General features: G+C 40.3%; 1 protein-coding gene and 1 long non-coding RNA gene across 3 annotated transcripts in view; one reads left to right on the top strand and one right to left on the bottom strand.

Moving 5' to 3' along the window:
* The window catches only part of prkd1 (protein kinase D1), a 323,251-nt gene that overhangs the window by 43,324 nt on the left and 263,338 nt on the right, over positions 1-16,589 (bottom strand). Inside the window, exon 9 of the mRNA XM_059649207.1 lies at positions 8,581-8,704. Within this exon, the coding sequence (XP_059505190.1) occupies positions 8,581-8,704 (124 nt within the window). The remainder of the gene's footprint in view (positions 1-8,580; positions 8,705-16,589) is intronic.
* The window catches only part of LOC132210059 (uncharacterized), an 86,954-nt gene that overhangs the window by 3,721 nt on the left and 66,644 nt on the right, over positions 1-16,589 (top strand). The gene's annotated exons all lie outside the window — the stretch shown is intronic.

Below are 16,589 nucleotides of genomic sequence, written 5' to 3'. Positions count from 1 at the left end.
AGCTTATCTCTCAGCATAAGGTTCCAGCTACTGCTCTCTTTTCTTTAGCATATGATTAGGACATTGTCATCATCATATCTATATCTATATACACATACTGATATTAACCCATTATGCTAGATCTCCACCCAAGTCTTTATCTCTTCTATGCCAGCATCATAAGGATCTGTCCCAACATCTCAGACTTCACAGAATTAGTTTCTGTGGTACTTTGACCAATATCCTTGACCTTGATTGAGTTTTACTCTCATTCTGAGAGTTAGGATGTTTTGTGTGCTCTTCTGTCAATGTAAATATTCCTTTCCTAGGTGATTGTAGAAGTTTCCTCTTTCTCTTCTTCCCAACATCCATTATAAGGCTCCCCCAAGGCCTTGATCAAAAAGAGGATGGTTATCATGGTTATTTATTCTCTTGGCTGTTCACAGCAGAAGGAATTTAGTTAGCAATGATCTTGTGCAGTTATTAAGAAATATCTGGCCACCACACTGGCTGTTCTAGTCTAGTACAACACTTTGAAGTGGCCAAATATTTTTGACCAATTCTGTGAAGAATTTCAAATTGAAGAACTCTTAGTATTACTGATCAAGTATTCAATAACTGTGAGATGACTGTCCTATTCAAAATACTGGCATAATAGTAGTGTTAGATACATGATATGAGCACACAGGAGCAGCAAGCATTTAGGAAGGCAATTTACACATTGCCCTTCATTGCAAGATAGTTTGAGCGCAAGTGAGAGGAAGTCCTATTGCAGCTATACAGGGCTTTGGTGAGACCACATCGGGAATAGTGTGTGCAGTTTTGGTCTCCTCACACATGGAGAAGGAGTAAGACTCTGAAAGCGTGTGTTTTCAAATAAATCTGTTTGACTATAAGCTGGTGTCGTGTGATTTCTTACGTTACCTAAGAAAAGATATACTTCTCACAGAGGGAATGCAGCAAATTTTCACCAGACCATTCCTGGGGTGGCAGGTTTGTCTATGAGGAGAGATTGGGTCTATTGCATGTGTGTGCATTGGAGTTTACAAAATTAAGACAGGGATGCTCTCGTTGAAACATACATAGTTCTGATAGGATTGGACAGACTGGACGTAAGGATAACGGTTGAGGCGTCCAGAATAATGTGTCACTGTCTTAGGGCACAGGACAGGCCATGTGAGACTAAGCTGAGGAGAAATGACTTTACACATATGCCATTGAATCAATGGAATCCTCTTCTGCTGAACGCTGTGTAAGCCATGTCACTAAATACGTTTAAGAAATAAATAGCATTCTAGAGACTAAACAGGTTATGGTATATTGAGAGAGAGCAGAAGGGTGGCATTGAGATAGATGAGCAGCCATGACTATGTTGAATGGCGGAGAAGATTCAATAGGCTAAAAGGACTAGTGTGCCCCAATTTTCTATGTTTCTATGTTTTTATAGTCTGGCCGTCCTTCCAGATAATATTTCTTGATCCGGATACATTTTTCATTTTATCTTGAGCTTCTTGAATCTTTTGCCATTTCTTTTCTGTAGCTAGTAAATGCTTTGTAATTTCTGACATGTAGATTATAAACACTTTAAGGAAGTCCAAGTCTGTTCTGTTCCTTTTGATGATATTCTTGACAGTGTGTCTGCTGTCCTTTAGTCTGCTGTCAGTAATTGTGTCACGCCTCATTAGCCTGTATTGTTGAATTCTAGTCAGCATCTTTGCTATTTCTTTTCAATTTAGACCAATGATCCATGGTTTTGATCTATTTCTTTCTTCAACTTTAACCCCAGCACATAATCTGTATTTTTTTCACAGAACCATGTTACTGCTAAGGCTTTTTTTTCAATGATGCCGCAATATTGCTCCACCTCAGTACATGATTCAGGGACACAGATTTATCTTTTCAATAATTCTGCACACAAACAAATTCTGCCACAACCCTATTTAAGATGCATCAGCTGGTTCTGTTGTCGGTACATGCAATACACAGTGTAGTGAAATTTCTGAGAAGATTAGCAGATGCCTGATTTTGTCAAAAGCATTTTCCTGGTCAATGACATTGTAACTATCCTAAAGGCTCATTAATGTCTACTATATTTAGTAAAGAAACCTGTTTACTTGGTGCATCATTCCAAAGAATCTTTGAAGTTTTGTGATGTTCCTGTAGGCAATGTGAAGTCATTAACAGTTCTGCTTTTCTAAGACTCTACTGTGATTCTTCTAGTTTGGACAATGTACCCAAGATACTGTATTTTCAGTTTTGCAGTTTTCCCTCAATGTCACACCTACATTCTACAGGACATTTATCACTGTTTTAAGTCCGTGTATTAATATGTTGTCCATGTGGCATTTTACACCATCAATATCTTCCAAGTTGTTTGGCATTGTTGTCTGAAATAGTTATGGACAGGACAGTATTTTGAAGAATAATCAGTTAAAGCAATTTCACATGAAAGGTGCAATACACATAGTCAGCTTTCAAGAGTCTTCATCCAAAGGTAATCATCAAAATCCTTTGCTAACATCCAGTTTGATGAATGGGGCATTCTTGACTAGTTTGTTCGACTTTAATCCACTGAATCTCATGTTTCACTTTATTTAATTGAGTTAGATCCACACAGGTTCTTATTGAGCCATTTTGGTTTTGGTGCTGTAACCACACCTGAACACCATCTGGTTGGCCTATTAATTGATGAAATTACTCCTTGCCTGAGCACACACTCTATTTCTTCTTTAACTTTATTAATAATGTGGCGGCACTTTTCTTCTCGTGTTTAAGCAGATTGGTTTTGCATTGTTTCTTTAGATGATATGATGGTCTGTCTTTAACTTCCAAAAAATGAGAGAAATTTTCGCAACTTGCTTGAAAATTCACTTCCTCAGTCTGCATCTGCAATTTCATCAACTTCATAGATTATTTTAACCATTTAGCAAATTCTCATCTGTTGACGAGAACATTGTTATTTTTAAATGACATATCGAGAATCCATGATAAGAGATAATGGGAACTGCAGATGCTGGAGAATCCGAAATAACAAAGTGTGGAGCTGGATGAACACAGCAGGCCAAGCAGCATCTCAGGAGCACAAAAGCTGACGTTTCGGGCCTAGACCCTTCATCAGAGAGGGGGATGGGGTGGGGGTTCTGGAATAAATAGGGAGAGAGGGGGAGGCGGACCGAAGATGGAGAGAAAAGAAGATAGGCGGAGAGGAGAGTATAGGTGGGGAGGTAGGGCGGGGATAGGTCAGTACAGGGAAGATGGACAGGTCAAGGAGGCGGGATGAGGTGGTAGGTAGGAAATGGAGGTGCGGCTTGAGGTGGGAAGAGGGGATAGGTGAGAGGAAGAACAGGTTAGGCAGGCGGGAACGAGCTGGGCTGGTTTTGGGATGTAGTGGGGGGAGAGGAGATTTTGAAGCTGGCGAAATCCACATTGATACCATTGGGCTGCAGGGTTCCCAAGTGGAATATAAGTTGCTGTTCCTGCAACCTTCAGGTGGCATCATTATGGCACTGCAGGAGGCCCAGGATGGACATGTCACCTGAAGAATGGGAGGGGGAGTTGAAATGGTTTGCAACTGGGAGGTGCAGTTGTTTAGTGCGAACCGAGCGGACAGAGTGGTCTCTCTGGAAGGTAGACAAGGGTGAGGTTGGAAAAATGTCTTTAGTGGTGGGGTCGGATTGTAGATGGCGGAAGTGTCGGGGGATGATGCGTTGTATCCGGAGGTTGGTGGGGTGGTATGTGAGGACTATGGGCATTCTCTTTTGGCGGTTATTGCGGGGGTGAACTGTGAGGGATGAGGTACGGGAAATGCGGGAGACACGGTCGAGGGCGTTCTCGACCACTCGGGGAGGGGGGGGGTGTTGGCAGTGGAAGTTGCAGTCCTTGAAGAACGAGGACATCTGGGATGTGTACAGGAGTTGAGTGGCTCATCCTGGGAGCAGATGTGGTGGAGGCAAAGGAATTGGGAATAGGGGATGGAATTTTTGCAGGAAGATGGGTGGGAGGAGGTGTATTCCTGGTAGCTGTGGAAGTCGGTGGACTTGAAATGGACATCAGTTTGTAGGTGGTTGCCTGAGATGGAGACAGAAAGGTCCAGGAAGGTGAGGGATGTGTTGGAGATGGTCCAGGTGAACTTGAGGTTGGGGTGGAAGATGTTGGTGAAGTGGATGAACTGTTTGAGCTCCTCTTGGGAGCATGAGGCGGCACCGATACAGTCATCAATGTAATGGAAGAAGAGTTGGGGTTTAGGGCCAGTGTAGGTGCGAAAGAGGGACTGTTCAACATAACCTACAAAGAGGCAGGCATAGCTTGGGCCCATGCAGGTAACCATGGCCACCCCCCCCCCCCTTGTCTGTAGGAAGTGGGAGGAATCGAAAGAGAAGTTGTTGAGGGTGAGGACGAGGTCAGCTAGGCGGATGAGGGTGTCGGTGGAAGGGGACTGGTTGGGTCTGCAGGACAGGAAGAATCGGAGGGCCTTTAGGCCATTTGTATGGGGAATGCAGGTGTGTCGGGACTGGACGTCCATGGGGAAAATGAGGTGTTGGGGGCCCGGGAATTGGAAGTTCTGGAGGAGGTGGAGGGCATGGGAGGCGGAGAAAATGGAGTCCGCTTAGGTGGAGATGAGTTTGGTGGGGCAAGGCCAGGTGGAGACAATATAATTTCTTTTCACTTGTACCTGAGTTTTGCTGGAGTTGACCTTTTACTTTCAATGATATACCTCCAGGACCTTGCAACTTCATTGTGGATGGGGGCGATTTGATATGTTTTAAGTTATTTGAGCTGATCTGACAACATAAAAACATTGTTCCAGTATCAATGTTCAACTCAGTGGGGTGTCCATTTACTTCCAGATTGACAGTCCAGTATGTCTTTCCAAAATTGTTGATTTTACAGAGAAAGGATTTTTTTGGGTCTTGTATTGATAAAAGGATTTTTTCCATTCAATTACCACTGTCTGTATTTTAAAACAATGTGCTAATTTGAAATGAACCAGACTTCCAAAGTTGCAGCATCATACTCACATGGCTGGACAGTCTTTTCATGTGTGATTTGTTTCCTCCAGATGGGGGAACACCATAAAATTGGTAAGTGATGTATTTTTTTCTCCATTTGTGTGGCCTTTGTATGCTTTCTCCTCTGTGGCCAACAAACTGAATCACCTCACTTGATTTTTGTCATGGTCCATCATTTTCTGCCCAAAATGACATGGTATTCTGCTTTTGAAGCTCTGTCTATCGAATAATTGCTTTCTCTCCCATCAAATCCTCTGCAGTCTCTGAAAGGTCTGAGAAGATCTCATCAGATGATCCAATTATGAGTTAGTTCTACCTTAAACCCTTCATATGTACGATTCTCTGCCAGCCTATAAAGATCAGTAATGACCAAACCCATGCTTTCAGTTGGTCTTTGTTTTCTTCTATTTAAACTTCAATCACTCAATAATCACATTTCTCTGAGCACTGAAATTAGCAGCAAATGTGCATAACAACTCTTCACATGGCACTGTGTTCTGATCAACATACTGTCTTGTTAATACATCACTAGCTATGATACCCAAAGTTCTGACCCAGTCATTCTGATCTTCCTTATTGAATGTTAAAGCTGTTCAATATCTCATAACATGGCATGGTAGCATAGTCGTCAGTACTGCTGTCTCAGTACTGACCAAGGCTCAATCCTGCTTTAGGTGATTATTTATGTGGATTTTGCACATTCTCCCCCATGTCTGTGCGTGTTTCCGCCAGGGGCTCCGGTTTCCTCCTGCAGTCCAAAGAAATGCAGGTTAGGTGTACGGCCATGGTAAATATTGGGTTACGGGGATAGGTTGGAGGGTGGGGGCTGGGACTGGGTGGGATGCTCTTTGGTGGGTCAGTGCAGACTCGAAGGGCCTTGAGCTGCACTGTAAAGATCCTACAATACAGGGCCCCAAACTGCTCACAATATACCAAACGTGGTATGACCAAAGTCGTCAGCCTCTACATCTCTAGTCTTGTTTTCTCACCATTTTGTGATAAATGCTAACATTGCATTTGCCTCCCTAACTGCAAACTGAATCTGCACATTAACCTTAAGAAAATCCTGAACTAGGACTCCCAAGTCCCTTTGCACTTCAGATTTCCAAAGCCTTTCCCCATTTAGAAAATAGTTCATGCCTCTTTTTTCTTCCTACTAAAATGTATAACCTCACACTTTGCCACATTTTATTCCATCTGCCACTTGTTTGTCCACTCATCTACCAAATCGAACTCCTTTTGCAACACCTTCACTTGCTCAACACTATTATCTATCTATCTATCTTTGTTTCATCTGCAAACTTAGCATCAGTGCCCTCAGTTCCTTTGAATTCCATTAATCACTGGCTGCTACTCTTAAAAGGACTCCTTTATCCCCACTCTCTGCTTTCTGCCATTAAGTTAACCCTCTATCCATGCCTGTACCTTGCTCCTAACACATTGGCTCTTATCTTATTTAGTAGCCTCCTGTGTGGCACCTTGTCGAAGGCATTCTGCAAATCCATATAGATCTTGTCCACTAGATCTCCTTTGTTTAACTTGCTTGTTACCTCCTCAAAGAATTGTAACGGATTTTTCATACATGACCTCCCTTTGACAAAGCAGTGCACTTCCAAATATTCCAGTCTCATCCTTAATAATGGACTCAAAAATCTTACCAACGAATGAGAACAGGATGACCAGCCAATAGTTTCCTGTCTTCTGCCTCCCTCCCTCTTTCTAGTCCTCTGGAAACTTCCCTGACTCCAGTGATTACTGAAAGATCACCACAAATGCCTCCACAATCTCCTCAGCCATATTCTTCAGAATCCTGCAGTGTAGTTCATTTGGTTCAGGCGATTTATCCACCTTCAGCTTCCTTCATACCATCTTAGTGATGGCCACTACATTTACCTTTGTCCACGACTCTCTTGAAGTTCTGGTATGCTGCTGGTGTCTCCCACTGTGAAAACTAATGCAAAGTACCTATTCAGTTCCTCTGCCATTTCTGGTTACTTGTTAATAGTTCTCTAGTCTCATTTTCTAGCAGTTTAATGTCCACTCTTGCCTCTCTTTTATCAAGAAAAAACTCGCAATCTTCTTTTATATCACTAGCTACCTTAGCCTTACATTTCATCTTCTCCCTGCTTATTGCTTTGTTGCTCATTCTTAAAGACTTCCTAACACTCTGGCTTATCATCAATCTGCACCATATTGTATGCTTTTCCTATTGCTTTTATGCTATCCCTGACTTCCCTTGTTATCTTCTCCTCTTCTTAATGTGTTTCTTTTCCCTTGGGATGATTTTCCGCTGTGTTACTACCCCTATTCCTCTGGCTGTTAGAGTAAAAAGACACTAGGGTTCTCTTCCTGCTGCTAGAATTACATGTGAGATAATCTATTTTACTGAATTTGCCTTTGCTAAGGATGTGCTTATGGAATGCTACTATATTGGAACAATGAATTAGTAATAGTTAAAATACGTATTTCATTTTGCTACACATTTCAAGAGAATTGCCATTGGGCCAATTTTCTTTTCTTTTTATTTTGTCTGTATTTTAACTATAGTGTAAAAACAAAATGTCAGAACAAAACAAAACACCTTATATTTACCATTAAATTAGAAAAAGTTACAGTCTAGGCTATCTTCTCAATATATTTTGAATGGGTTTGGTCTGGTCCTCTCTCCTTGTTAAGGAACTCTGACACTATCATTACACTATCATACATCACTACTACAGATATTTCTGGTTAATCCTATCACTCCACATTCACAAACAGAAATAAAGCACTGCCTGAACAAATGAAGAGTGGGACCATTTTCCCTGGGTGTGTGAAAGTCCTGTCTTTGGAAACTGACAGCCATCGGATGAGCCAGCAGATCTGGCAGTACTTGTGGTACCGGAGCTAAGTTGTGGGCACTGCTGGGGTTGCCAGGAGGCCCCAGAGAGAAAAGGGCATGGCCAGCCAAGCAAAGCTCCCAAAGATGGGAGGGGAGGATTGTTGCACCTCGATGCCAGGAGGTGGTGGGAGCAGAGTGGTAGGAAGTTAAGTTTTGAAGTGGTGAGGCACAAAAGAGGAAGTAGCAATATTTGAGGTGAGGTGCCCCCATGCACACAGGACACTCCCTAAATAATGCTGTACCTACAATGCCCCTCCTTTACTCCTGCATTTTCAACCAATTATTTAAAAAATGGCCTCCCCTTGCTCACACATGCTTTGGGCAGCTTAATGTTCAGGTCAAGCTCGTTCTCCTCTTAATGACTTAATGGTGGCTGATTTCAGCACCCGCATGCCTACCATACTGTGAGGACAGAGTAAGGGTGGGCAGGAAGGTGGTGGAAAGCCAGCCATCATATTTAATTTTTTTTGAATTAACCTATTCAGAAATGTAATTATACACTCTGGAGCAGGTGGGGCTTGAACCCAAGCCTCCTGGTCCAGGACTATGGATACAACCAGTGCACCACAAGACGGACATTAATGAATTCGACATCTGCCATGTTGGGAATGGAAAGCAGTAATATATAGAGTGAGGTGCCCGATGTTGAATTTATGGATGTGTGAACAGTCAATAATTAATACCTCACAGGTCCTAAAGTACTCTTCTTACCAGCGTGTCTTTGTTGGTGAAGTGAACCATCCAGCCTTCCTTCAGCACAGTGCTACTCCTCCTCTTTGTGTGTTTAATAGACTGCACCACTCTCATCAAGGGAATGTTATTACTTGTGGAAGGGCTTAGAAGAGAAATAAAACAAAACAGCAAAACTTCAATAATTTAGCATTTGGAAACAAATCTTTCTTTGTGGGTGAAATGACACTATCTACTTCTAGAGGAAAAGGATCCAGCCGTGCAGTGTATACCCCATCAGATGCCCCAAACATCACTTTCCCTAAGTGCCTTCACTAATCCCCTCTGTGATTGTGATTGGCTGGTCCCTTTCCTAATCACTCATCCATATCACCGGTTTTTGGAATGATTAGCAGACACCCCTATAGGGTAGGGGGATGCTCTTAGGAGGGTCAGTGTGGACTTAGTGGGCCAAATGGCCTTCTTCCATACTGTGGGATTCTATGATTCCTGGATTAAATTCCAGCCAATAAAAAAAATGGCAAATTTCTATTGTTATCCATTCATTCCTTTAACATTTTTACTTTGTCTTAGGACTATTATTAATTCTCTACGTAGATCATTTAAATCAATGTAAATGTTTTTTTTTATTTCCTTTCCACAACTAATTAAACTGTGCTGTTTCCACATACCTCATTTTCCTGGTCCTAACGTCTCACCACTGCATCTTTCATTTATCTGTCGGACAATCTGCAGCTAGATGTACTTATTCAGCTAACTGGAAGAATCAAGATCTTACACAATGCTCAGGAGGTGCGTGTGCATTGGGCAAAATTAATAATGCTCTAGTGGGCATTTTGAGGAACTAAAGAACATGAGTAGTTTGAACAACAATTCTACAGAGCTATCATAATTACTATTTTGACCGATATTTTTACTTTTATGTCAGCTTCACTGTACGGAAGTACAATCTAAAGAAAGGCTGTAGCTAACAAACAAAACTGTATTGTCTCCAACCTAGATTTAGAATGCACTTCAGTGAACAGCATTGAGGCGTTTGACATGTTTCGCAATGGAAATATTTACAATCTTGCCTTTTTCAATTGACAACAAGAATTAGGGGTATAGAAGATGTGTAAAGAAAAAAACCCATAAAGGTACTCTGCCTATCACTTCCACGAAAACTGATAGTTGTTGAAAATGATGAATTGTAATGTTAGCTGGTAGGTTAGATTTATTGGTCTGTAAATGTAAAATTTTACACATGCTATTCAACAATGAAGCAATCACGTGACCATCCTTGCAAGGAAAGTACAATAGAACCATAAATCTTGAGGTCAAAAGGCAAAATTAAAATTGCTCCACATACATATCATGCAAACCCAGAGTTATCTAGCAAGGTTGAACAGTTGGGAAGAAATGATTTTTTTATTTTGGAAACAAAATAGATTTGTCACAACAAAATAAACGGTGGTTAGAGTCAGCACTTGACTAATCTGATGGCAGGTGGAAACAACTTTGCTTTTCAAGTTGAAAATGCTCAGCAAACAGTATAGCTTATAATCTTAAACTCTAAATAATTCTGAGCCTTCAATGTATAATTACTTCTTTTTAACATTGATTTCTCCATCACCTTGGCACTCACATTATCTGTTTGAAAGCTTCAATCGGCAAAATCATCTTCACAACACTTAGTCAATCTTGACATAATTTCTATTTTGTACATTTCTGTAAAGCAGTGATTAGTTAAAGGTATTAGTTTCCCTGGTATTCCACTTTCTGCCACCCAATGAGTTAACACATTCATCCCCGTTTTAAGCAAGTGATTCACAGAATCAAATCAAGAACACAGGAGCCGCAGTAGGCCATTCAGCCCCTTTAGCCACTCCTACATTCAGATCATGGCTGACCAAAGACCTCAATGCCATATTCCTGCACAGTGCCATATCCCTTGATGTCATTAGTAACTCAGAATATTTTAATCTCAGTCTTGCAATTACTTATTGACTGAGCTTCTACAGCTCTTTGTAATGGAGAAATACAAAGATACACATCCTCTGAGTGAAGGCTTTCCACCTCAACTCAGTCATAAATGGTTTGCCTTTTATTCTGAGACTGTGCCCATGGTTCTAGACCATGCAACCTGGGGAAACATCCTTTCTGAAAATTCTGTCTATTCCTTTAGTAATTTTGCAAATTTCCATGTGATTGCCTCTTCTTAACTCCAAAGAATCCAGGCCCAGTCTACTCAATCGACAGTCTCATCACTGATAGAATCAGACTACTGAACTTCTGCTGCTCTTCTCAGCAATGCATCTTCCATAGGCAAGAGGACTAGACTGCACAGAATACTAAGTCTGAGGCGCAGTCTTACATCTGTTCTATCCAATGAAGCAAAATCTCTTTATACCTGTATTAGGCAAGGTGATGGTGCAGTGGTAATACATTTGTGGGCTTGCAATGTGGAATCCCAGGCCAATCTTCTGCCACCATGGGATCAAATCCCACCATGAGAATTGATGGAAAATCAAGAATAGAGAGCTAACCTAATAATGTCATTAAAAATCATCTCGTTCATATTTGTCCTTTAGAGAAAGAAATTAGTCATTATTACTTGGTCTGGCCTGACTCCAGGCCCACACAATGATTGACTCTTAACTGCTCTCTAGGCAACTACAATAGGCAATAGATGTTGTTGTAGTCAGTGGTGCTTACATTCTATGATTTAATAATAAAAACTCAAATCCTTTTTCAATAATTGCTAACAATTTTATCAGTTGTCTTCAGAATTGCTTGCTGCACCTGCATGCTAGCTTTCAGTGACATATGAACACTTAGGTCGTTTGAGATATCAATCACTCACCGATTAAGAAATATTCTTGTTTGTCCCACTAAAGTGGATAAGCTCACATTTATTCACATTATATTCCATTTGCCATGCTCTTACCCATTCATCCTCTCTAAATCCTCTTGAAGCCTCTGAGCATCCTCCTGACAAATTACATTTCAGCAAAGTTTTATATGATCTGAAAACTTGGAACAATTACAATTGGCCCTCACCTCCAAATCATTCAGATAGACTGTGAACAGCTGCCGCCAAAACGCTGACCCCAGGGTGCTCTGTTGGTCATAGACTGCTAATCTGAGAATGACCCATTCATTCCTACTGTACGCTTTCTGCCTCTAGGCCAACCTCAATCCATGCTAGTATGTTAGCCACGACCCCATCAGCTGTTATTACCTCCAAGTGAGAGGTTAAAATTGTCAACAAACTATTAGATTTGTCCAACATGATTGCCCCTTCATGAATCAATGTTGACTCTGTCCAATTAAGTGATTACCTGCTAAATATTCAGTAATCACATTCTTTATAATAGCTACTGGTATTTTTCTTACAACTGACATCAGGTCTATAGTTCCTACTTTCTCTTCCTCCTTGCTTAAACAGTGGAGTTACATCTGCAATCTTCTAATCTGCAGGCATCTTTGCAGGTTAAAGTTTTGAGCGATTATTACCAATGTTACCATTATTTCTGTCACCTTTTCTTTCAACTCAAGAGAATAAAGCTTGATCCTGTGGATTTGTTAACTTTCTCCAATTCTACTTCTTCGTAATATTAATTTCTTTCTTCATGCTTTCACTAAACTTTTGGCTCTTAATTATTTCATGGAAATCTCTTGTATCTTGATTTGTAAATACAGACACAAAGTGTTTAATTTAGCTCAAAGAAAAACAGAAATAGATGGAGAAACCGAGCAGGTCTGGCTGTACCTGTGGAGAGAAAGGCAGAGTCAACATTTTATGTGTAATGACCCTTCTTCAAGACTGATTGTATGGCATACATATTGAAGATGGAGAGTGGGAAGGAGTAAATGAGATGGAGCCCAGAGAGAGTGTGCAGCAGTAGAGCAGACAAAGGAATGGATTATGGCTAATGGAGGACGTTGGTGGGTGAAAATGGATTGCTTGTGATGAAGACTGCCCATGTGATGACATGGCCAGATGTGTGGGGGTAGGGGAGAGCCCAGGCTTTAAAATCTTTGAACTGGTTATCAGGTCCTCAAGGCTGCAGGTGCTGAGCTTCACTACAGCAAGACTGAGACAGAGATGCTGGTCAGAGAACACGATGGTGTGTTGAAGTGGCAGGAAACTGGAAGATCAGTGTCATTTTTGCAGACAGAATGCAAGTGTTCGTCAAAGTGGTTGTTCAGCCTTTGTTGTGTCTGTCCAATGTAGAGGAGATTACGTTGCAAACAGTGAATACAGTAGGCCAGGTTGAGTGAAGTTGTTTTTGGTTCTGATTTCCAGCATCCACAGTTCTTTGTCTTTACTTAATTTAGCCTCTCTATCATTTCTCAATTTCCTAACATAAATTCTCCTTTCTCCACCTGTAATGTACTGACATTTGTCTTTGCTGAACTCCTCATTTTCAGATACCTGCAAAAGTTTTTACAATCTGTTTTTATGTTTTTGATAATTTTACATTCATATAATTTTATCTAACTTTTGGTCCTCCTTTCCTGAATTCTAAAATTCCCCAATTCCAAGAACTTATACTTTTTTTAACAATTTTATAAATCTGCTTCTTTGATCTCATAGTATCTTTAAATTTCCTTGGTAACCATGGCTCTCTCTCTTTTTCTGTTGAATATTCAGCCTATTGACTGCTCAGATATTCAAGAGATGATGGCTGATTTGGTAAACCTCAGCTCCACCTTCTAACTTTATCCACATAACCTGAAATTCCCTTGTTGATTAAAAATCTGTCTACATCGGCCTCGAATATACTTAATGACTCAGCCTCAAAAAAACCCTGAGGTAACAATTCCACTGATCGACTACCCTCCAAGAGAAGGTAAGGCCTCAATTCTATTGTAAACAAGTGACTCTTTACTCTGAGATGATGCCTTCTGATCCCAGACCTTCCCATAAGGGGAAACAACATTTCTGCATCTGATCTATCAAGCCCCTAAAAAATCTTATGTATTTCTACAGGTTTCCTCTCATTCCTCTAAACTCCAATGAGTACAAGGTAAATCTACCCAATCTCTACTCATAAGAAAAGATTCAACCTGCTAAGAAAAGTACACATTTTTTTGAAAACCAAACATTAATTACTACAAGAGATAGTAGGAACTGCCGATGCTGGAGAATCTGAGATAACAAGGTGTAGAGTTGGATGAACGCAGTAGGCCAAGCAGCATCAGAGGACCAGGAGGGTTTAGACCTGAAACATCAGCTTTCCTGCTCCTTTGAAGCTGCTTGGCCTGCTGTGTTCATCCAGCTCTATACCTTGTTATCTCATTAATCAATACAAACTACCCATTGCCTAGCTACCATCAACCCTTTTAATGTATTTTCCAATAGACCATGGACAACTTCCAGAAATGTACAGCGACTGTATATCACTTCACAGGAAATATGGCAGGTTTGTGTTTGTTGAATATTTGAGGCAGTCATTTACACGGCATTGGTAAACATTTAAGACACAGCATTTAAATCATGAAATTATTTTATGATTAAGGCTGCATTTCAAATGATTAGGCCGGATCACTTTAAAATTCACAGTAATTGTCTACAGCTATATTTGAGTGTCCGTTTGTACATCATTACGTTCATTAGAGTCAGGTATGGTTGACTCAATGCACTCATAAAAGGTATGTGCTCATATGCCCTGAAAAGAAAACATTGACTTTGTGATAAGTTGGAGAAGTGAAGGTAGGGCAGAAACTTAACATCGCCATTTGTTTGAATATCCCAGGGGATTAACATTTCTGTCAGGTAATCATATTCTTCAGAGAAGCTCATTACTTCCCAGTTGGCCTGGTGCTATTCATTTTATGCAACATATATTCTTGTGTGTATTGAATAATAAATCAGCTAATACTGCTGTGTCTCTTGGTAGTGTAGATGGCAATTAGGTACTCTGAAAAACAATAAATGTAATTGACTAGGCCATACAAATTAAAAATGAATGATTGGATGCTTCCTGTAACTTGACACCCTGGAATCAGAAAATGACCAATATATTGTGTTGTTACAATGGTAAGGGCTGAGGTGTCATTGAGATGTTGCACCAGTGAAAAGCCAAACTATTTTATCACGGTTGTTGCAAACGCAAAAGGAACTCCTAATAAACTGTTGGTATGAGCCTTTAGTTAAGCCTATAACTGCGCAGTATTTAGTTATTTGCTTACAAGTTCATTTCCTTTGACTGTACCATTCTATACATACCATGAGTAAATAAATATGGGTCCAACTACATCCTGAGAGGGAGTACAAAGTTCGATGAGGCAAACCTTGGGCTCCACTGCGAAAAACAATGACAAATTTTGTGAAGTAATTGCAGGGTTTTGTCCAGGTTAAGCATGTCAATACATCCTCTCAAGTTTCTATCCTAGAAAATAACAGATTGCAAAGGAAGGAGCAGTCTTACACTTGTACTTGACAAGTGTAGAGTCAAGCTGTGCCCTGTTTATCAGTCTGGGAAACAGAAGTGCTCTGTTCAGTAAAAATGTATAAAGAGATTCGTTACAAAAACTGAGGTTTTGACTCAGTACCCAATTTGATCTAATGATATTTACCAGCGGTCTGTGAAGCTTTCTGTTTGATGTAGGTCTCAGAATTTATCAAGTACTTCATGAGCATAATTTACTTAAAGAGATCATTTTCCTTAACTAATACCTATACTTTTTTTTGCTGTAGCAAATACTGGGGGGGGGGTGGGGTTGGCCTGCAAGAAGCCAGAGCCAATTCCTACCTGCATCAGTGTCCACAACTGAAAAGAAACCACATGAAGCAAATTTTAAATGGCATTTGCAGTTATTGCCCAATTCATCTTCATTTAGGACTAAGCCCACAAGTACACCTAGTATCCTATATGATATTTTCACCTTCTCCAGACTGATAGCACTGTGAACATACATCACTAACAAATTGAAGGACAATTGACTATCATCATTGGTACATCAAGGTTTCTTAAAATAGGGATGAGTTAAGTTTCTTCTATTCACTGTCATATGTAATTAATATATAAAATGTTCTGCAACATGGTACAGCCAGTTCTTATTAAATGATGAACTGCTTTCATTTTGTAGATGCAAGAATAGCACAAATCACAACATATGCTGACGGTGTGCGATCTTTAGCTGTGAACATGATAAAATGTGTCATTTTGTCTACAATGCATCTAGTTAAAGGAGGTTATTCATCTGAATGTTGCTGTATTAGTACAATATAAAAGGAAAAACTCTGCAATATAATAGTGCTTCCACTTGGCCTTCATTCTCTTATTTAATGGTTTGTAACCTGACCATGCACAGCCTCAAGGCTGAGCTGAGCTTCGTAAGAACCATCAGCATGACTGCCTAATTCTATGTCTGCAACATGAAATGCTTTTACACTATTACACTCCATTACTGCTACCAAAGTCCCACATATTTCCATTACATGCAATGCCCTCTTAGTGTCTTCCTGTGCCTGATCTTATTCAATACTCTGTCATTTGCCTCCTGTCTGACTCTCTTTACTTCAACTTCTAATGTTATCAACCTCCACTATTTCCAAACATTCATTTACTCAAAATACTCATCCTTGTTTCATTGCCTATTGGCATGTTTTAGATTTCTGCACACTATTTGCTATATCCATGAAATACTTCATGTCCTTTATTCTTTTGGCTCAGGTGCTTGAGTATAGTCTCATTCCACATTAATTTTGACCAATAAAAGTTCAACAATTGTCAGCCTAATATCGAGAACTCATTTTCTAAACAGCTCTGCTGTGTTGATACTCTTCTGAAAAATTCTCCTTAAATCCTTCTATTGCTTTTGACTGTTCTGTCAGCTCTCCGCTTACTGCTTGGCATCTGTTTCTTTTTCTGTGAAGGAGCCTCAAACTTCTCAAGATGCTAATCAATGCTGCTCAGAGGCAACCTAGAAGTAGGCATTTTGCTTGAAATGTTCTCTTCCTTCCACGAACCTTTCATGTAGTGACATTAAGAACCAGGAGCATTGTCAGAGACCCATCATATTATGGAATGAAACTGACA

Source organism: Stegostoma tigrinum, chromosome 10, assembly GCF_030684315.1.
Source record: "Stegostoma tigrinum isolate sSteTig4 chromosome 10, sSteTig4.hap1, whole genome shotgun sequence".
Taxonomy (NCBI): Eukaryota; Metazoa; Chordata; class Chondrichthyes; order Orectolobiformes; family Stegostomatidae; genus Stegostoma; species Stegostoma tigrinum.
The sequence above is the reverse complement of the archived record's forward strand: the minus strand, read 5'-3'. Positions and strand labels throughout refer to the sequence as shown.